Source organism: Xenopus tropicalis, chromosome 3 (assembly GCF_000004195.4).
Source record: "Xenopus tropicalis strain Nigerian chromosome 3, UCB_Xtro_10.0, whole genome shotgun sequence".
NCBI classification, from domain to species: domain Eukaryota; kingdom Metazoa; phylum Chordata; class Amphibia; order Anura; family Pipidae; genus Xenopus; species Xenopus tropicalis.
In genome coordinates, this window is record NC_030679.2 from 4034623 (window position 1) to 4057079 (window position 22457).

Here is a 22457-nt window from a genome sequence, read left to right on the forward strand (position 1 = left end):
TAGTACAGGGGAATCCCTATGTGCCATAGTTTTATGGTATCTCTCTGTACAGGCTATGAGCAAACTTAGGGGGCTGTTCCTGCTGAATTGTGCTTAGTACAGGGGAATCCCTATGTGCCATAGTTTTATGGTATCTCTCTGTACAGGCTATGAGCAAACTTAGGGGGCTGTTCCTGCTGAATTGTGCTTAGTACAGGGGAATCCCTATGTGCCATAGTTTTATGGTATCTCTCTGTACAGGCTATGAGCAAACTTAGGGGGCTGTTCCTGCTGAATTGTGCTTAGTACAGGGGAATCCCTATGTGCCATAGTTTTATGGTATCTCTCTGTACAGGCTATGGGCAAACTTAGGGGGCTGTTCCTGCTGAATTGTGCTTAGTACAGGGGAATCCCTATGTGCCATAGTTTTATGGTATCTCTCTGTACAGGCTATGGGCAAACTTAGGGGGCTGTTCCTGCTGAATTGTGCTTAGTACAGGGGAATCCCTATGTGTCATAGTTTTATGGTATCTCTCTGTACAGGCTATGGGCAAACTTAGGGGGCTGTTCCTGCTGAATTGTGCTTAGTACAGGGGAATCCCTATGTGCCATAGTTTTATGGTATCCGAGGGGCAGTTGACATTAGTGTGACTATTCGGTTTGTACTGCAATTTTCTATTTCTTGTACATAAAAATAACAATAATTTAGTATCAGAGGGAATTTCTGTGCATGGTGCAGACGTACCCCCCGGGGTATCTGCTAATTGCTTGTAGCATTAATTGCCGGGTTTAGCGCGCCGAGAATCCTAATTATCAAATTATGCCACTGAATCGACTTGGGAAAGTATTTCCGATTGTAAAGGGGAAGAAAAAGTCATTTGCTTTTATTCGGATAAAGAGGTTTAGGTTCCTGTGTTACTTTCCCATAGATCCCATTGGGCTGAACCACAAGCAGTCCCTTACTGGGGGTCAGACACTCCCCCATACACAAATCCATACCCTGTTTTTGCCCTGTCCAATTGCATTAAGCCCTTACATTTGCTTTGGGGGGGGGGGGGGGCATTAGGGGGGTGATTTATCAACAGTCAAGTGATTCTTTTTTCTCAGTTAAGTTTCTTTTTAACTTAGTAGGTTATAGAGTGGCCATTTCTAAGCAACTTTTCAATTGGTCTTCATTATTTATCTTATAGTTTCTGAATTATTTCCCTCTGCAGTTCTTTGCAGCTTTCAAATGGGGGTCACTGACCCCGGCAGCCAAACCCTATTGCTCTGTGAGGCTCCAGTTTTATTGTTATTGTTACTTTTTATTCCTTATCTTTCTATTCAGCCCCTCCCCTATTCATATTCCTGTCTCTCATCCCAACCACTCCCTGGTTGCTAAGGTAACTTGGACTCTAGCAACCAAAAACCCATTGCTCTGTGAGGCTCCAGTTTTATTGTTATTGTTACTTTTTATTCCTTATCTTTCTATTCAGCCCCTCCCCTATTCATATACCAATCTCTCATCCCTGGTTGCTAAGGTAATTTGGACCCTAGCAACAGGATAACTGACCCCGGCAGCCAAAACCTATTGCTCTGTGAGGCTCCAGTTTTATTGTTATTGTTACTTTTTATTCCTTATCTTTCTATTCAGCCCCTCCCCTATTCATATTCCCGTCTCATATCTAAACCGCTCCCTGGGTGCTAAGGTAATTCGCACCCTAGCAACCAAATTGGAGAGTTGCTGAACAAAAACTGTCCCGGAATATCACTGTCTACACCATACTAAAAGTTAACTCAAAGGTGAACATCCCCTTTAAATGGGGGTCACTGACCCTGGCAGCCAAAAACTATTGCTCTATGAGACTACAATTATTATTTTTACTTCTTTTTACTTTATCTTTCTATTTAGGCCCTCTTCTATTTACATCCCTGCCTCACGTTCAAACCACTGCCTGGTTACTAGGTTAAATTGGGCCATAGCAACCAGATAGCAACTGAAATTCCAAAACTGGAAAGCTAAATAAGTCAGAAACGGCGGTTAATAAAAAATTAAGACCAATTGCAAGTTGTCTCAGAATAACACTCTCTACATCCTAATAAAAGTTAATTTAAAGGTGAACTACTTGTAAGCTACTTCTTTTTTAAGCTTTAGTTCTCCTTTAATTAATCCAATGGCACATTTTTCACCCCCAATATTTCCATCCCTCCGGCTAATGTACATAGTACTGAAGCGCAAAGGGCGGAACCCTTTCAGCGCTGTAACAAAGCCCCTCAAGGTTAAACCCCCCCCCCCCTTCCCATTCACACCGAGAGAATGTTGTTCAAAGGGCTTTAGTAAATATCCATTAATATCAAGAATTGTCACATTTCCCGTTACCATGACATTTCCTCTCCTCGTTCCGCTAAAATCTTCCGTGCAAAGGGGGCGTCTCGGCTAGTAAATAAGCAGCAAGGCAACGGCCAGTGGCCCCACGTTTAGGCCTTTTAGTATGATGGAGAGAGCGCTATTATGAGACAATTTGCAATTGGTCTTCATTTTTTATTATTTGTGGTTTTTGAGTTATTTAGCTTTTTATGTTGCCGCTTTCCAGTTTGGAATTTCAGCAGCTGTCTGGTTGCTAAGGTCCAAATTACCCTAGCAACCAGACTTTGCTTTGAATGAAAGACTGGAATATGAATAGGAGAGGGGCCTGAATAGGAACGTAAGTAATAAAAAATGGGGCAGGCAGGTAAAAATTGAATGAAAAAATGAATATTACTGTGATTAAGTTGACTTTTAGTAGGATGTAGAGGGTAATATTCTGAGATAGTTTGCAATTGGTCTTCATTTTTTATTAGTTGTAGTTTTTTAATTATTTCTATTTTTGTTTGGAGTTTCAGCAGCTATCTGGTTGCTAGGGTCCGAGTTACCTTAGCAACCAGGGAGCAATCTGGTATATGAATAGGGGATGGGCTGAATAGAAAGATAAGGAATAAAAAGTAACAATAACAATAAAACTGGAGCCTCACAGAGCAATAGGGTTTGGCTGCCGGGGTCAGTGACCCCCATTTGAAAGCTGCAAAGAGGCAGAAGAAGAAGGGAAATAACTCAGGAACTATAACAGATAAATAATTAAGACCAATTGAAAAGTTGCTAAAAAGGAAAGTGATCTATATAAAATAAATAATTAAGACCAATTGAAAAGTTGCTTAGAATTGGACAACATAGTAAAAGTTAACTTGAATTCTCCTGTGTCTCCTTTTCCGTGCAGGCATTGGGAACAATAACGGCGGTGCCCATCAAAGTCCCTCAGGTCAGCTCCTTGCACAGATTGGCAGGACACGGCCCTGCAGTGCTACCTCAGGTACAGACCCCCCCCCCCGATGCACCTGATGTGGAAATCATTGCCCAGCATATATATATATATATAAAATATTTATATTCTCTCTTACAGGTTAGGCCAAAGACTCTGATCCCCGAGAGCCTCCCCATTTCCCCCTGCAGAGAGCAGCCTTCCAAGCAGCCCCCTACCTTTCAGAAAGCAACAGTCGTCAGCATCAAAAATCCCAGCCCCGCACTTCCCACCGCCAACAATACGGTCTGCCGCATCCCAGCCATCCAGCCCCAGAGTGTCGTGGAGCCTTCGCTTTCATCATCTCTCAGCGGGGCCGGGGTCGCCTACGCCATCATATCCGCTTCTCCCAGCAATGCAAGTCCCATTAACACCAGCACAGTCTCCGTGGTCAATGATGGTATCAAAGTTCAGCCACTCCTCATCAGCGCTGACAGTAAGGTAGGTCCGATGGGTTTATTTAATGGTTAAATGATTCCCTTTTCTCTGTAATAATAAAACAGTACCTGTACTTGATCCCAACTAAGATATAATTACCCCTTATTGGGGGCAGAACAGCCCTATTGGGTTTATTTCATGGTTAAATGATTCCCTTTTCTCTGTAATAATAAAACAGTACCTGTACTTGATCCCAACTAAGATATAATTACCCCTTATTGGGGGCAGAACAGCCCTATTGGGTTTATTTCATGGTTAAATGATTCCCTTTTCTCTGTAATAAAAAACAGTACCTGTACTTGATCCCAACTAAGATATAATTACCCCTTATTGGGGGCAGAACAGCCCTATTGGGTTTATTTAATGGTTAAATGATTCCCTTTTCTCTGTAATAATAAAACAGTACCTGTACTTGATCCCAACTAAGATATAATTACCCCTTATTGGGGGCAGAACAGCCCTATTGGGTTTATTTCATGGTTAAATGATTCCCTTTTCTCTGTAATAATAAAACAGTACCTGTACTTGATCCCAACTAAGATATAATTACCCCTTATTTGGGCAGAACAGCCCTATTGGGTTTATTTCATGGTTAAATGATTCCCTTTTCTCTGTAATAATAAAACAGTACCTGTACTTGATCCCAACTAAGATATAATTACCCCTTATTGGGGCAGAACAGCCCTATTGGGTTTATTTCATGGTTAAATGATTCCCTTTTCTCTGTAATAATAAAACAGTACCTGTACTTGATCCCAACTAAGATATAATTACCCCTTATTGGGGGCAGAACAGCCCTATTGGGTTTATTTAATGGTTAAATGATTCCCTTTTCTCTGTAATAATAAAACAGTACCTGTACTTGATCCCAACTAAGATATAATTACCCCTTATTGGGGCAGAACAGCCCTATTGGGTTTATTTAATGGTTAAATGATTCCCTTTTCTCTGTAATAATAAAACAGTACCTGTACTTGATCCCAACTAAGATATAATTACCCCTTATTGGGGCAGAACAGCCCTATTGGGTTTATTTAATGGTTAAATGATTCCCTTTTCTCTGTAATAATAAAACAGTACCTGTACTTGATCCCAACTAAGATATAATTACCCCTTATTGGGGCAGAACAGCCCTATTGGGTTTATTTAATGGTTAAATGATTCCCTTTTCTCTGTAATAATAAAACAGTACCTGTACTTGATCCCAACTAAGATATAATTACCCCTTATTGGGGCAGAACAGCCCTATTGGGTTTATTTCATGGTTAAATGATTCCCTTTTCTCTGTAATAATAAAACAGTACCTGTACTTGATCCCAACTAAGATATAATTACCCCTTATTGGGGCAGAACAGCCCTATTGGGTTTATTTAATGGTTAAATGATTCCCTTTTCTCTGTAATAATAAAACAGTACCTGTACTTGATCCCGACTAAGATATAATTACCCCTTATTGGGGGCAGAACAGCCCTATTGGGTTTATTTAATGGTTAAATGATTTCCCTTTTCTCTGTAATAATAAAACAGTACCTGTACTTGATCCCAACTAAGATATAATTACCCCTTATTGGGGCAGAACAGCCCTATTGGGTTATTTGCTATTCTGAAATAAGACCAGCACAGAGGGTCCGCTTTGTGCTCTTCGTTCTCTCCGATGCCGACTGTCGCTTTTAACTCTCGCAGGTTATCATTATTCAGCCTCAAATTCAGAGCCAGACAGAATGCAAAACTGAAATCAAGAAGCTTTCAGAAGAGAAACCTCAGGGATCCCCAGCTGCCAAAAAGAAAAAGGAAGAAAATCCAGAGGTAAAAAGAATCTATAGTGAATAGTGAAGTACCCCCTATTGTAAAGTATAAGGATATTATAAGACACTGAGGAGTTTCATGACCATATAAAGGTACGAGGCTTTTATACAGGTCATGGAACTCCGAACATGGAATATCCTTATATTTTGCAACAGGGTCCAGATTTGGTTCGGCATTTGGCTGAATCTTTCGCAAAGGATTTGGGTCTTGATGGATCCTAAAATGAAATGTTTTTTGTTTTTTTTTTGCCTAGAAAATTGCCTTCATGGTAGCGTTGGGCCTCGTCACCACTGAACATTTGGAAGGTAAGGCAGCTGATCTACGCTGGCAGGAAAAGGGTTAAAGGCAAATCATAGTTAAAGGGAAAGCAAACGCTTCCCTATGAAGCTAAGGCATTCGGTTTTAAGGCAATCCCTTTATATTGCTTGGTATTCATTGTTTCTGTTGTAACTTTATGAGGCTCGGGTTTCTTCATCCTCATCTGTCTTCAGACGGAACCAATCAAAAGTGACTACTCATGGTGATGTCACTTATTGGCTCTGTGTGTACTTGCTTCTGATTGGCTCCAGTTGCAGAGAGAAAGTAGCACAGGATACAAGACTTGTGCACTCTGATACGTCTGAAGGAACCGCAGCTTGTAGCTCCTAAATGTAGGGCAAAAAATAAATCCTATGTGGGACATTCCAGTAGAATCCCTAACTTGATGGGATGCCTTTACTTCCCCTTTAAAGCTGCAGAGATCATGTAAAAAAAATAAAAAATATATATATCATAGTAAAAAGTGTGCCGCCAAAAAGTGTTTTGTATTTGCCCTGGGAGAAAGGCAAAAAGGGTTTGTTCACCTTTGAGTTAACTCTTAGTATGGCGTAGAGAGTGATATTCTGAGACAATTTGCAATTGGTCTTCATTTTTTATTACTTGTATTTTTTGAAACATTTCAGCAGCTATCTGGTTGCTAAGGTCCAAAGTACCTTAGCAACCAGGAAGTTGGTAAGGTAGAGTTGCGACGAAAGGCTGGAATATGAATAGAAGAGGGGCTGAATAGAAAGATAAGGAATAAAAAGTAACAATAACAATAAAACTGGAGCCTCACAGAGCAATAGGGTTTGGCTGCCGGGGTCAGTGACCCCCATTTGAAAGCTGGGAAGAGGCAGAAGAAGAAGGCAAATAATTCAAAAACTATACAAAATAAGTAATGAAGACCAATTGAAAAGTTGATTATAATTGGCCATATAACATAGTGAAAGTTGACATAAAGGTGAACCACCCCTTTACGGGGAATAAAGTGGTGTTTATGTGGCAGTGGCTTTTGCATGTATTGCTGAAGGGGGCCCAGCGGTGCTCTCCTTGACTTCATGCTGCATACCAAATCGGTAACGTCGATTTGTTTCCACGGTTACAGAGATCCAAAGCAAACGTCACGAGCGAAAGAGGAGGAGTACGGCCAATCCTGCCTACAGCGGACTCCTTGAACCCGAGGTATCTGAATTTGCCCTTACTAATACACACACCAACACACGGCTTCATCTCATTCCCCCCCCTCAGCAATAGATTCAGCAATTTCCATCAACACTCCAGGGTCTTCACTTCTCAGCTTAGTGTCCAGAACTTGGTGGGATAACAAGAATGCTAAATTAGCTCCAGCTGTATTAGAACTATAGCTCCCAGCTTCCTCTGCTAGCTCAATCTAATCAAATGCTACTCAGAGGTGGGCAGAGAGAGAAGAGTTAAGGTCCCCATACACCATAAGGTCCCCATACACCATAAGCGAGCGGATCTTCTCCCGATATCCCCCACCTAAGGGTGGGCGAGATCGGGAGAATCCAGGGTAATTCGATCATTGGCCCTGGGGCCAAGTGATTGAATTATAATGGCAGGTATAGGAAAAGTCGGTCCGATCGAGATCAGGCTGATTAGAGGCCAGATATCGGTCCGGCAGGCCCGTCGGGAGTGCCCATACACGGCCCGTTTAGCTGCCGAAATGGTCCAAGGGACCAATATCGGCAGCTACTATCTGCACGTGTATGGGGACCTTTAGGCTGTAAAACACCACCAAGGGTTAAAGGTGCCCATTGACATTAGAGCTTTCCCCCGATGTACCCACCCAAGGGGAGAAGTATTGTGCTAATCTGATTGTGTGGCCCTAGGGCCAGATGATTGAATTGCAACAATGGGTATAGGAGCCTTCGGAGCACCAATGAGCCGATGCTGCCCCTGATCCAGAAGGAAAATTAACTCCCCCCCCCATACATGGGCAGATAAGCTGCTGAATCAGTCTGAAGGACTTGAATCGGCCGATGTATGCCAACCCTAATCTATAGTCCAACTGCAACTCCCAGCATCCCCAACAACCTTCAGCTGATGGTAGGATGCTTGGAATTGCAGTGCAAAAATATCTGGGCTGGTTGAACCGATAACGTTTATGGCTCTATCATCCCTTTAATGAGTTGGTGTCTGTCAAAATGGGTGAAAAATCCATGCTTCCCAAGCTAGGTAGGGCAAGCAAATCTTCCCACCTTGGGTGGGCGACATTGTACTAATGTGATTGTCTGGGCCCTAGGGCCAAATGATCGCATTGCAATGAAGGGGATAGGAAAAGTCGGCTTGAGGACCGCATCAATGAGCCAGTTCAGTTCCCGATCCCATGAAAAATCATGTCCGATCCACATCTGGCCACTTATTGGTTAGATATTGGTCAGGGAGGCCTGTCGGACCCCGTGTATGGGCCACCTTAAAACCGTTGAGTGGGAATCACCCTATTGGAGGCACTCAGAGTAGTGGCAGGACTTTGGCACATACATTTTGGCAACCAGAGTACACCAACGGCTTTATATTCTGTAGTTTTTGGAACAGTGAGGGGCGGAGAGTCTGCCACTATTTCTGCCTTGTGTGCCGGGACCCTAAAAAGTAGTCCTGGGCCAAGGTAGCCAGATGCCGTCTAGGCAACCCGGCCCCTATGTCCCCAAGCCGCACTTGGGGACTTTTATGTAGAGGGAAGGGATGAGAATGAGAGTAATGAGGCCTTTAAAGGGGTTGTTCACCATTTTAAATAAACTTTTAGTATGATGTAGACACTGATATTCTGAGACAGTTTGCAATTGGTCTTCAATTTTTTTAATGGTTTTTCAGTTATTTAGCTTTTTGTTCATCACCTTCCCCAGCTTAGAATTTCAGCATCTATCTGGTTGCTAGGGTCCAGTTTATACATAGCAACCAGGCAGTGGTTTGAAAGAGAGACAGGAATATGGATAATGAAGGCCCGAAATAGAAAGATAAGGAATAAAAAGTAACAATAACCATAAAACTGGAGCCTCACAGAGCAATAGGGTTTGGTTGCCGGGGTCAGTGACCCTCATTTGAAAGCTGCAAAGAGTCAGAAGAGGAAGGCAAATAATGAAAAATCTATACAAAATAAATAATGAAGACCAATTGAAAAGTTGCTAAGAACCGGCCATTCTATAACATTAGCCTGAACCACCCCTTTTAAATACAGTTCTTATGCTCAAAATGGCAACTTCATTTATTCATATTTTTTTTTTTTCTTCTTTTTTTTCCCCCCTAAAGCGGAAACGCCTTGCCTCAAATTATCTGAGTAACCCATTCATATCAGGGAGAGGTAAGTATCTGCAACTGACTGTCTGATAGCGAACATATTTGCTTATATAGCTTGTATTTTAGTATTTGCTCGGATGCTGGGAGACCCATTGTGGGGGGGCTTTGGGGGTCATTCTCCTGCTGGGACATCAGAGGGATTTAACATTCAGTGTTTGATCCCTCCGCTCTCCCCACTGGCCCTGTATAAGTGTCTCATTGATTAGGGGGAGTCTTAACATGCCCCCTTATTCACACGAGTAGTAACGGGGGTCTCCTTCCAACTGACGGCCCTAACAATCCTTCTACAATAGATTAAATGACCATAAAATGATAATACACCGTACATTATGTTTGGGATCTCCTCAGGATTTAATATGAATATATCTTGGAATGTCTACAGCACAACTAAATGATCCATTTAACTTACTTCCTCTTGGTTTATATCCTACTTATCACTTAAAAAACTCCTTAACCATTACGGGGGTTTTTTTTTTTTTTTCGACCACTAATCTTTTTCACCCTTTTTTTACCTGCAAGCAAATGAGGATCCCTTTTGGAAGGTATGTTGTAATGATATGCATCCATGACGACATCTTTTCATTTTTCTATGTACATAAGTGGTCATTATCAAATAGGATCTGTGCCACTGTGACAGAATGCTCTGTTATACAGATAGCTAGAATCTCAGCCATAAAGTAGGGCAGGACTGCTGCTTACAATGGGGGGATCAGATAGGATCTGTGCCACTGTGACAGAATGCTCTGTTATACAGATAGCTAGAATCTCAGCCATAAAGCAGGGCAGGACTGCTACTTACAATGGGGGGATCAGATAGGATCTGTGCCACTGTGACAGAATGCTCTGTTATACAGATAGCTAGAATCTCAGCCATAAAGCAGGGCAGGACTGCTGCTTACAATGGGGGGATCAGATAGGATCTGTGCCACTGTGACAGAATGCTCTGTTATACAGATAGCTAGAATCTCAGCCATAAAGCAGGGCAGGACTGCTACTTACAATGGGGGGATCAGATAGGATCTGTGCCACTGTGACAGAATGCTCTGTTATACAGATAGCTAGAATCTCAGCCATAAAGCAGGGCAGGACTGCTGCTTACAATGGGGGGATCAGATAGGATCTGTGCCACTGTGACAGAATGCTCTGTTATACAGATAGCTAGAATCTCAGCCATAAAGCAGGGCAGGACTGCTGCTTACAATGGGGGGATCAGATAGGATCTGTGCCACTGTGACAGAATGCTCTGTTATACAGATAGCTAGAATCTCAGCCATAAAGCAGGGCAGGACTGCTGCTTACAATGGGGGGGATCAGATAGGATCTGTGCCACTGTGACAGAATGCTCTGTTATACAGATAGCTAGAATCTCAGCCATAAAGCAGGGCAGGACTGCTGCTTACAATGGGGGGATCAGATAGGATCTGTGCCACTGTGACAGAATGCTCTGTTATACAGATAGCTAGAATCTCAGCCATAAAGCAGGACAGGACTGCTGCTTACAATGGGGGGGGATCAGATAGGATCTGTGCCACTGTGACAGAATGCTCTGTTATACAGATAGCTAGAATCTCAGCCATAAAGCAGGGCAGGACTGCTGCTTACAATGGGGGGGGGGGGGTCAGATAGGATCTGTGCCACTGTGACAGAATGCTCTGTTATACAGATAGCTAGAATCTCAGCCATAAAGCAGGGCAGGACTGCTGCTTACAATGGGGGGGGGGGGGGTCAGATAGGATCTGTGCCACTGTGACAGAATGCTCTGTTATACAGATAGCTAGAATCTCAGCCATAAAGCAGGGCAGGACTGCTGCTTACAATGGGGGGGGATCAGATAGGATCTGTGCCACTGTGACAGAATGCTCTGTTATACAGATAGCTAGAATCTCAGCCATAAAGCAGGGCAGGACTGCTGCTTACAATGGGGGGATCAGATAGGATCTGTGCCACTGTGACAGAATGCTCTGTTATACAGATAGCTAGAATCTCAGCCATAAAGCAGGGCAGGACTGCTGCTAATGATCCCCAATCTTTATTTCCCAGCATGAGATTACCCACGATGAGTACTGCTCCGCGTGCAAACGAGGCAGTAACCTGCAGACCTGCGGCGCGTGCCCGAGGGCTTATCATTTAGACTGCGTGGATCCGCCTCTGAAAGTATTGCCCAAAGGAGTTTGGTTGTGTCCAAAGTGCCAACAGAAGGTAAAAATGGTAGAGACCAATATAGTCAAATAAGTTTCAAATTCCTATGGGAGTTGCGGGAGTGGGTGGGGCATATTGGGCAGCCAATGAGGGGGAACTCAATATATTTCTATTTTTAAGTAATAAACATTGTTCTTTGTTTTTTTTTTTTATATATTAGCTATTAAAGAAAGAAACTGTGCCATGGAGCGGGGCCCTTACATTGGTCCAGTCCTACGTGACCCACAAATCAGGTACAAACCATTTTCTCTCTCATGATACCCTTCCCATGGAATGAATCTCAGGCCAGCACGTTTAAGGGGTTGTTTCCCTTTAAATCAATTATTAGTATGATGTAGAGAGTGCTATTCTGAGACAATTTGCAATTGGTCTTGATTTTTTGTGGTTGCTAGGGTCCAATTTAACCTAGCAACCATGTAGTGATCTGAACGAGTACCAGGAATATGAATAGGGGAGGGGCTGAATGGAAAGATAAGGAATAAAAAGTAACAATAACAATAAAACTGGAGCCTCACAGAGCAATAGGGTTTGGCTGCCGTTTGAAAGCTGGAAAGAGTCAGAAGAAGGAGGGAAATAATTCAAAAACTATAACTGATTGAAAATAAAGACCAATTGAAAAGTTGCTAAGTGTGATGTTGCTGTGTAAGTTCCATTACTCACTTCAGAATATTTTGCAGTGAAAGAAGAGGAGAAGAGAAAATTGCTAAAGAAAGGCACCGAACTGAAGAACGAGCAGCGGCAACTGGAGGGTCAGGAGCGACTGCTGAATAATGCCATAAAGGTAATTATTCCCATCAGTCCCTGCCCCAGTGAGCTTACTATCTAAGGTCCCTATCCCATTCCCATCAGTCCCTGCCCCAGTGAGCTTACAATCTAAGGTCCCTATCCCATTCCCATCAGTCCCTGCCCCAGTGAGCTTACAGTCTAAGGTCCCTATCCCATTCCCATCAGTCCCTGCCCCAGTGAGCTTACAGTCTAAGGTCCCTATCACATTCCCATCAGCCCCTGCCCCAGTGAGCTTACAATCTAAGGTCCCTATCCCATTCCCATCAGTCCCTGCCCCAGTGAGCTTACAGTCTAAGGTCCCTATCCCATTCCCATCAGTCCCTGCCCCAGTGAGCTTACAATCTAAGGTCCCTATCCCATTCCCATCAGTCCCTGCCCCAGTGAGCTTACAATCTAAGGTCCCTATCCCATTCCCATCAGTCCCTGCCCCAGTGAGCTTACAGTCTAAGGTCCCTATCACATTCCCATCAGCCCCTGCCCCAGTGAGCTTACAATCTAAGGTCCCTATCCCATTCCCATCAGTCCCTGCCCCAGTGAGCTTACAGTCTAAGGTCCCTATACCATTCCCATCAGTCCCTGCCCCAGTGAGCTTACAATCTAAGGTCCCTATCACATTCCCATCAGCCCCTGCCCCAGTGAGCTTACAATCTAAGGTCCCTATCACATTCCCATCAGTCCCTGCCCCAGTGAGCTTACAATCTAAGGTCCCTATCCCATTCCCATCAGCCCCTGCCCCAGTGAGCTTACAATCTAAGGTCCCTATTCCATTCCCATCAGTCCCTGCCCCAGTGAGCTTACAATCTAAGGTCCCTATCCCATTCCCATCAGTCCCTGCCCCAGTGAGCTTACAATCTAAGGTCCCTATCCCATCAGCCCCTGCCCCAGTGAGCTTACAATCTAAGGTCCCTATCACATTCCCATCAGTCCCTGCCCCAGTGAGCTTACAATCTACGGTCCCTATCCCATTCCCATCAGTCCCTGCCCCAGTGAGCTTACAATCTAAGGTCCCTATCCCATTCCCATCAGTCCCTGCCCCAGTGAGCTTACAATCTAAGGGCCCTATCACATTCCCATCAGCCCCTGCCCCAGTGAGCTTACAATCTAAGGTCCCTATCCCATCAGTCCCTGCCCCAGAAAGCTTACAATCTAAGGTCCCTATCCCATTCCCATCAGCCCCTGCCCCAGTGAGCTTACAATCTAAGGTCCCTATCCCATTCCCATCAGCCCCTGCCCCAGTGAGCTTACAATCTAAGGTCCCTATCACATTCCCATCAGTCCCTGCCCCAGTGAGCTTACAATCTAAGGTCCCTATCCCATTCCCATCAGTCCCTGAAAATACTAAACTATCCCTGTGCATCATTCCCTGTGCTGAATCCAAATGTAAATTAATTTTTCCTTTTTTTCTTATCTTTGTCTGACAGAAATGCTTGGAGCTAAAGAGTAACTTGCTGGCCCAGCAGAAAGGGACCCAGTCCTCTCTGGAACGCCTCAAAACTCTCATTAAACTGATACAGAGTGAGCAGATGATTCAGGTCACCATGACAACCACCGCCTCCCCCTCTTCCTCCTCTTCTTCTTCCTCCCCTCCGTTGACTGTCCCTTGGATCAAACCATCACCTGCCGTCGCCGGCGCTCTACACAAAGGCCCCCAGCACTCTCAGAGCCACGACTGACAGAGCCACGTGAAACAATACTTTCAGCAACCGTTGCCAAGAAGAGGGAAGATACAAAAAGGGGCTTTGGGGGGAGAGGAATGGAACCGGCCATTTGTGAGCGGTAGGACCTGCTTGGCACCATGACACAGTGCTCATCACTTTCCTCTGTTCCTTTTTACTTTGGCCTTAATATTCTTCTGAATTCAACAAAAAAAACTTTAAGCAAAAAAAACAAAGGGCCAAGTGGACGAGTCTTGGAAGGGGGGTGGGGTGGGGGGGAACGAGCATAAGAAATAAAAAGGACTAATTATATGGTAGATTTAGATGGGGCGGGGATCTATTTTGGGGGAACACAGATGGGGAAATAGGGAATTTAATGAAATACAAAACCGCCATCTTTGTTCAGGGCAATTGTTTTACGGGACTGGTGGGAAAATAAAAAAAAAAAAGTGGGGGGGGGGATAAGTTTGGTGCAACTCGGAGCCTTCAAACAAACAGATAGTTTTTCAGTATTAACCTATAAAACTCTCCAACCCGTCGCCTTTTTAGCGGGGGGAGATGGAAGTATTTTCACGCTCGTCGACGCGCGGCCGGACTTTCCCGCGGGTCCCCTTTGACTTTATTTTTTTGCTATCGATGTATTTTTCTCATGGAGGTTTTCGTTTGTTTTTATTTTCGTTCCAGAAAGATTTATCACAAAGACAAAGTCGGTATATTTGGCGATTTATTTAGATTTTGGTACAAAAAAAACACTATTTCTGTTTGGTTTTTTTCTTCTTTTCTTGCCAGTACAGACGATATGCCAAAAAAAAACCCACAAAAAAAAAAATTAAACTTTTTGTACTGCATTTTTACTGTAAAATATGTGAAAGGAAGAAATAGAAAACTCTTTTTATTTTATTTTTGTCGCCGGCAGAAAATGATCTGCTTTTAACGGTACAGGAAAAAAAAAAAAAAAAGAAATTTACTGCCTCATCCAAACATATCGCTTGGTTTTTATACGACGAATATTTATTTTTTATTTGTTTTCTTGCATATTTATTTACTTGGGGAGAAGGGGCTGAACTGGTTGAAAATGTCTTTAATTAAAAATACTTAGTATGATGTACAGAGCACTATTCTGAGACAATTTGCAATTGGTCTTCATTTTTTATTATTTGTGGTTTTTGAACGATTTCACTTTTGCTCAGTGTCTTTCCAGTTTTGAGTTTGCTGTCTTGTTGCTAGGGTCCAAGTTACCCTAGCAACCAGGCAGCGGTATGAACAAGGAACTGGAACTGGACACTGAATAGAAAGATAAGGAATATAAAGTAACAATAAAACTGGAGCCTCACAGAGCAGTAGGTTTTTGGTTGCTAGAGTCCAAGTTACCTTAGCAACCAGGCAGCGGTATGAACAAGGAAACTGGACGCTGAATAATAATACTAAAATGTATGAATACATTTTAGTATGATGTAGACATTAATATTTGCAATTGGTCTTTATTTTTTATTTTGTGTGTTTTCCCAGTTATTTTCCTTTTTGTTCAGCAGCTCTCCAGTTTTATATTTTAGGCGCTACCTGGTTGCTAGGGTCTTGTGTACCTTAGTAACCAGGAAGCGGTTTGAATGAAAGACTGGTATAGGAGAGGGGCTGAATAGAAAGATAAGGAATAAAAAGTAACAATAACAATAAAACTGGAGCCTCACAGAGCAATAGGGTTTGGCTGCCGGGGTCAGTTATCCTGTTGCTAGGGCTCAACTTACCTTAGCAACCAGGGAGTGGCTTGAATGAGAGACAGGAATATGAATAGGGGAGGGGCTGAATAGAAAGATAAGGAATTAAAAGTAACAATAAAACTGGAGCCTCACAGAGCAATAGGTTTTTGGTTGCTAGGGTCCAAGTTACCTTAGCAACCAGGGGGTGGTTTGGATGAGAGACTGGAATATGAATAGGGGAGGGGCTGAATAGAAAGATAAGGAATAAAAAGTAACAATAACAATAAAACTGGAGCCTCACAGAGCAATAGGGTTTGGCTGCCGGGGTCAGTGACCCCCATTTGAAAGCTGGAATGGAAGGCAAATAATTCAAAAACTATTAAAATTTTAAAAAAAAGACCAATTGAAAAGTTGCTAGTAATTGGCGATTCTGTATCATACTAAGAGTTCATTCCATAACTTGGTGATCTTCCTGTTGCAATAAATTGCCGAGTACTTTAAATGTGATTTACTAACAGAATCTGGCTAGAAATGGTGTATTTTATATACTGTACTGACTGTCCCGGCGCCCTATAGGGGTAACGATCCAGCAGTTGCCCCCGGCAGCCCCCCCAGCTTGTTCGGCCATCTTGTGTGTGTCGGTGGCACCGCACACGCTCAGTGGGCTGCAGCTGAGAAGCTTAGGCATTGTGGGAAACCATCGAGCAGAAAGTGAGCGTCATCTGCAGACTGCACTGGTTTCTATGCTGCCGTGCAACGTGACTCCCTAAGCTCAGGTAAGTGCCAGCAGCCCAGGGTATGTGCTGGGAATCGGCAAGGGGGCTACCGGGGGCATCTCTAGGGGCTCAGATCTTCCCTGCTAAAGGCCTGCGGGGAAGCCCAAAGTATAATGTGTAGCATTTCCAGTGTATTTTTTGTTAAGCTTTACTTACCCTTTATTTTGTATGTAACTGCATTCACGGCGATTCATGTGTAAGTGAATGCGTTAGAGCTCGGAGGAGAAGGAACGGGACCCAAATGCACCTTCTCTGCAACCCCACGGGGCGGCCACACCCCTAGCACCACATAAACCCCGCCCACCCCCCCTTGCTTCAGGACTGATTTTCTATGTGGGCGGTACTTAAGGATCCCGTCGGCCAATCATTGCCTACTCGTGTAATCAAGGCTGCTGTGGTAGCCATGGTAACAGCAGTTTTTTTTTTCCACGTATTTATGTATTTATTTATTGATTTTTTTTTTTACCGGCTGCTCGTTATTCCTAATCCATAATTAATTGATCTCATATTGAGAGTTTGCTTTATAGGAAGGAACCCGAGGCACGGACATATCACAAGCCGGCCAATGGGGGAAATCGGCTACCGGGAGGGGGACCTCCCCTTACCGCTCATGCCCCACCCCTTTTTTAATTTAATTTTTTTTTTGTGTCGTATCCGCGACTCCGGGAGATACTGTGCAGTACTAATACAGATCTATTTTATTACACGTAACACTGGGCTGAACAAGATTTTTTATATTCTTTTATTGACGAACAAAGAACAGACTTGAGCAAAGAAAAAACAAAAAAACCTTGGCTCCTCCTACTACGATTCCGCCGGTTTGCTTTTTCGATTTTTATTTCCATTTTGCGAGGGATTTCTGAGGATAAAGAACTGTTCAAAATAGTTTTATTTTTTATTTTACTGCCTTCCCTCAAGTGCCGAAAGGGGAAAAAACAAAACAAAATGGCTTCGGAGCGACGCTTTCGGGCTCCTTTGGGGGGCGCCCCGGGGTGCAAGGGAACGGTCCATTTGGTAGTGTGCATAGAGAAAAAGTGTTTGTCCTAAATATGCCAATGTAGTTTTACTTCTATATGATGCATTAAAATGATTGAATATTTCGTCTCGTCTCTTTCCATTGGTTTCTAGGGGCTGCGACGATCCGGGAGCCTGTGGCAGCCAATCAGAATCCCCCACTCAAGTACCAACCTTTTGACTATAATAAGCCGTTCATATAAAGAGTTCCATTGATTAATGTGCTAATAAGTCTGTTTATTGGGGGTCAGTGCCCCAAGTTTAACCCCTTCCCACCTACCTGCCCCTGCTCTGCGCTGTCATTGCTTGATATGGAGTTTACGTACGTAAGTTACGCAAACTGCGTAAGTGTCGGGGCCCAATGATGTTACTGTGGGGCCCAATAACCAGTCAGTAGTAGTTCATATAAATAGTAACAGTAATTAATGAGCTAATAAGTCAGTATTGTAAATGAGGGGGGGGGGGGGGGGGGGGTCAGTGGGGTTTATACGTAAGTGACGTAAGTTTTTGCGTAAGTTACGGAAAGTGCGTAAGTGTCGGGGCTCAATGATGTTACTGTGGGGCCCAATAACCAGTCAGTAGGAGTTCATATAAACAGTAACAGTAATTAATGAGCTCATAAGTCAGTCTGTTTATTGGGGGTCAGTGGGGTTTGCCCTGAGTTTAACCCCTTCCCACCTACCTGCCCCTGCTCTGCGCTGTCATTGGTTGATATGGAAGTTACGTACATTATTGCATAAGTTACACAAACTGCGTAAGGGTCGGGGCCCAATGATGTTACTGTGGGGCCCAATAACCAGTCAGTAGGAGTTCATATAAACAGTAACAGTAATTAATGAGCTAATAAGTCAGTATTGTAAATTGGGGGGTCAGCGGGGTTTATACGTAAGTGACGTAAGTTTCTACGAAAATAACGTAAGTCTTTGCGTAAGTTAAGTAAACATCGGGCCCAACTTTATGCATAACATACGCAAGTTGCGTAACTTTTGTGATAGGACTGGGGCCCCTTATAAAAGGAGGGACAATGGTACCCCCCCCCCCTCCCATGGTGGGCCTGGATCCCACAGTCTGTGGCGACCAATCAGATGCTTCCTTTGTTTATTCTACCTCTGCTTGGCTGTAGAATTTTATATAAATGTTTGCTGCTGTATGTAAGCACCTATGGGTGCTCCCCTGAATGCCTGGCTGTACAGGTTGGGCATATACAGTGGCTTGCAAAAGTATTGGGCCCCCTTGAACTTTTCCACATTTTGTCACATTACAGCCACAAACACGAATCCATTTTATTGGAATTCCACGGGAAAGACCAATACAAAGTGGGGTACACGGGAGAGACCAATACAAAGTGGGGTACACGTGAGAAGTGGAAGGAAAATCATACATGATTCCAAACATTTTTTTACAAATAAATAAGTGCAAAGTGGGGTGTGCGTAATTATTCAGCCCCCTTTGGTCTGAGTGCAGTCAGTTGCCCATGACATTGCCTGGGGCAGCAAACATGTGGGAGAAGGGGCTCTGGTCAGATGAGACCAAAATGGAACTTTTTGGCCAAAATGCAGAACGCTATGTGTGGCGGAAAACTAACCCTGCACATCACTCTGACCCCACCATCCCCACTGTCACATATGGGGGGGGCAGCATCATGCTCTGGGGGGGCTTCTCTTCAGCAGGGACAGGGAAGCTGCTCAGAGTTGATGGGAAGATGGATGGAGCCAAATACAGGGCAATCTTGGAAGAAAACCTCTTGGAGTCTGCAAAAGACTTGAGACTGGGGCGGAGGTTCCCCTTCCAGCAGGGCAAAGACCCTAAACATAAAGCCAGGGCAACAAATGGTTAAACCCAAACATATCCATGTGTTAGACTGGCCCAATCACAGCCCAGATCTAAATCCAATGGAGAATCTGTGGCAAGATCTTAAAACTGCTGTTCCCAAAGGCTGACCATCTAATCTGACTGAGCTGGAGCTGTTTTGCAAAGAAGAATGGGCAAGGATTTCAGTCTGTAGATGGGCAAAGCGGGTAGAGACATACCCTAAAGCCTGGCAGCTGGAATTGCAGCAAAAGGGGGTTCTACAGAGTATTGGGGGGCTGAATAATTACGCACCCCCCACTTTGCACTTATTTATTTGTAAAAAATGTTTGGAATCATGTATGATTTTCCTTCCACTTCTCACGTGTACCCCACTTTGTATTGGTCTTTCCCGTGGAATTCCAATAAAATGGATTCATGTTTGTGGCTGTAATGTGACAAAATGTGGGAAAGCTCAAGGGGGCCGAATACTTTTGCAAGCCACTGTATATGCATGGGGCGGGCAAATAGATTTGCCCCCTTGGTTTATGGGCAGTGAGACATCCTGGGAGGTCAGATGTATCTTAAAAGGGGTAGGTTCAACTTTTAGTATGTTATAGAATGGCCTAAGCAACTTTGCAGTTGGTCTTCATTATTTTATATAGGTTTTTTAATTATTTCCCTTCTTCTTCTGCCTCTTTGTAGCTTTCAAATGGGGGTCACTGACCCCGGCAGCCAAACCCTATTGCTCTGTGAGGCTCCAGTTTTATTGTTATTGTTACTTTTTATTCCTTATCTTTCTGTTTAGGCCCCTCCCCCTATTCATATTCCTGGCTCTGATTCAAACCACTCCCTGGTTACTAAGGTAACTTGGACCCTAGCAACCAAAAACCTATTGCTCTGTGAGGCTCCAGTTTTATTGTTATTGTTACTTTTTATTCCTTATCTTTCTATTCAGCCCCTCTCCTATTCATATACCCGTCTCTCATTCAAACCACTCCCTGGTTGCTAAGGTACACAAGACCCTAGCAACCAGGTAGCTACTGAAATATAAAACTAGAGAGCTGCTGAACAAAAAGGAAAGCTAAAAAACAAACAATGAAGACCAATTACAGTTCGTCTTAGAATATCAATGTCTACATCATACTAAAATGTAATTTAAAGGTAAACTTCCCCTTTAAACTTGAAGAACTGAAGCTGAAGGGCAAGCCAACAAAAGGCAATGATTGGCCACTGACTATCTTGGTACCACAAGGAGCAGCTGTGAGAATACAGGGATACGTTTACATTGCTTTGTCTGGCTGCGTATATTAGCTGTGCTGCCGGTTCTCACTCCTGAAACAGCTGATTATTGGGCTACAGAGCAGAAAGGGACTGACAGACACAGTGACAGTTACACATAACTATAAACCCAGTGAGAATGAGGAATGAATGGATATTGGGGAGTTGTATCAGGAGTCAGAACCAGCAGTGCAGGGAAGGGAAAGGGACAGACACAGTGACAGTTACACATAACTATAAACCCAGTGAGAATGAGGAATGAATGGATATTGGGGAGTTGTATCAGGAGTCAGAACCAGCAGTGCAGGGAAGGGAAAGGGACAGACACAGTGACAGTTACACATAACTATAAACCCAGTGAGAATGTGGGATGAATGGGTATTGGGGAGTTGTATCAGGAGTCAGAACCAGCAGTGCAGGGAAGGGAAAGGGACAGACACAGTGACAGTTACACATAACTATAAACCCAGTGAGAATGAGGGATGAATGGATATTGGGGAGTTGTATCAGGAGTCAGAACCAGCAGTGCAGGGAAGGGAAAGGGACAGACACAGTGACAGTTACACATAACTATAAACCCAGTGAGAATGAGGGATGAATGGGTATTGGGGAGTTGTATCAGGAGTCAGAACCAGCAGTGCAGGGAAGGGAAAGGGACAGACACAGTGACAGTTACACATAACTATAAACCCAGTGAGAATGAGGGATGAATGGGTATTGGGGAGTTGTATCAGGAGTCAGAACCAGCAGTGCAGGGAAGGGAAAGGGACAGACACAGTGACAGTTACACATAACTATAAACCCAGTGAGAATGAGGGATGAATGGATATTGGGGAGTTGTATCAGGAGTCAGAACCAGCAGTGCAGGGAAGGGAAAGGGACAGACACAGTGACAGTTACACATAACTATAAACCCAGTGAGAATGAGGAATGAATGGATATTGGGGAGTTGTATCAGGAGTCAGAACCAGCAGTGCAGGGAAGGGAAAGGGACAGACACAGTGACAGTTACACATAACTATAAACCCAGTGAGAATGAGGGATGAATGGGTATTGGGGAGTTGTATCAGGAGTCAGAACCAGCAGTGCAGGGAAGGGAAAGGGACAGGCACAGTGACAGTTACACATAACTATAAACCCAGTGAGAATGAGGGATGAATGGGTATTGGGGAGTTGTATCAGGAGTCAGAACCAGCAGTGCAGGGAAGGGAAAGGGACAGGCACAGTGACAGTTACACATAACTATAAACCCAGTGAGAATGAGGAATGAATGGATATTGGGGAGTTGTATCAGGAGTGAGAACCAGCAGTGCAGGGAAGGGAAAGGGACAGACACAGTGACAGTTACACATAACTATAAACCCAGTGAGAATGAGGAATGAATGGATATTGGGGAGTTGTATCAGGAGTCAGAACCAGCAGTGCAGGGAAGGGAAAGGGACAGACACAGTGACAGTTACACATAACTATAAACCCAGTGAGAATGAGAAATGAATGGATATTGGGGAGTTGTATCAGGAGTCAGAACCAGCAGTGCAGGGAAGGGACAGACACAGTGACAGTTACACATAACTATAAACCCAGTGAGAATGAGGAATGAATGGATATTGGGGAGTTGTATCAGGAGTCAGAACCAGCAGTGCAGGGAAGGGAAAGGGACAGACACAGTGACAGTTACACATAACTATAAACCCAGTGAGAATGAGGAATGAATGGATATTGGGGAGTTGTATCAGGAGTCAGAACCAGCAGTGCAGGGAAGGGAAAGGGACAGACACAGTGACAGTTACACATAACTATAAACCCAGTGAGAATGAGGAATGAATGGGTATTGGGGAGTTGTATCAGGAGTCAGAACCAGCAGTGCAGGGAAGGGAAAGGGACAGACACAGTGACAGTTACACATAACTATAAACCCAGTGAGAATGAGGAATGAATGGGTATTGGGGAGTTGTATCACCCCCCCCCGATTGCTACCTGTGCCCCCCCCGATTCCTAGCTGTGCCCCCTGACTTCTTGCTGTGCCCCCAATTCCTAGCTGAGCCCCCCCTCCCCTGATTCCTAGCTGAGCCTCCCCTCCCCTGATTCCTAGCTGTGTGTTCATTAAAATAA

General features: G+C 43.9%; 1 protein-coding gene across 4 annotated transcripts in view; it reads left to right on the plus strand.

The window, feature by feature from the left end:
* phf21b (PHD finger protein 21B) overlaps positions 1 to 14748 on the plus strand; it is a 48589-nt gene extending 33841 nt beyond the window's left edge. For all 4 annotated transcript variants that reach the window (XM_031898490.1, XM_031898489.1, XM_002942067.5 and 1 more), the window contains exons 3-13: positions 3213 to 3305; positions 3396 to 3734; positions 5415 to 5537; positions 5791 to 5842; positions 6940 to 7016; positions 9102 to 9153; positions 9669 to 9691; positions 11190 to 11348; positions 11509 to 11581; positions 12026 to 12129; positions 13556 to 14748. In XM_031898490.1, coding sequence (XP_031754350.1) covers positions 3213 to 3305; positions 3396 to 3734; positions 5415 to 5537; positions 5791 to 5842; positions 6940 to 7016; positions 9102 to 9153; positions 9669 to 9691; positions 11190 to 11348; positions 11509 to 11581; positions 12026 to 12129; positions 13556 to 13807 — 1347 coding nt within the window. In that variant the 3' untranslated portion in view covers positions 13808 to 14748. The remainder of the gene's footprint in view (positions 1 to 3212; positions 3306 to 3395; positions 3735 to 5414; positions 5538 to 5790; positions 5843 to 6939; positions 7017 to 9101; positions 9154 to 9668; positions 9692 to 11189; positions 11349 to 11508; positions 11582 to 12025; positions 12130 to 13555) is intronic.
* Positions 14749 to 22457: the final 7709 nt, after the last annotated feature.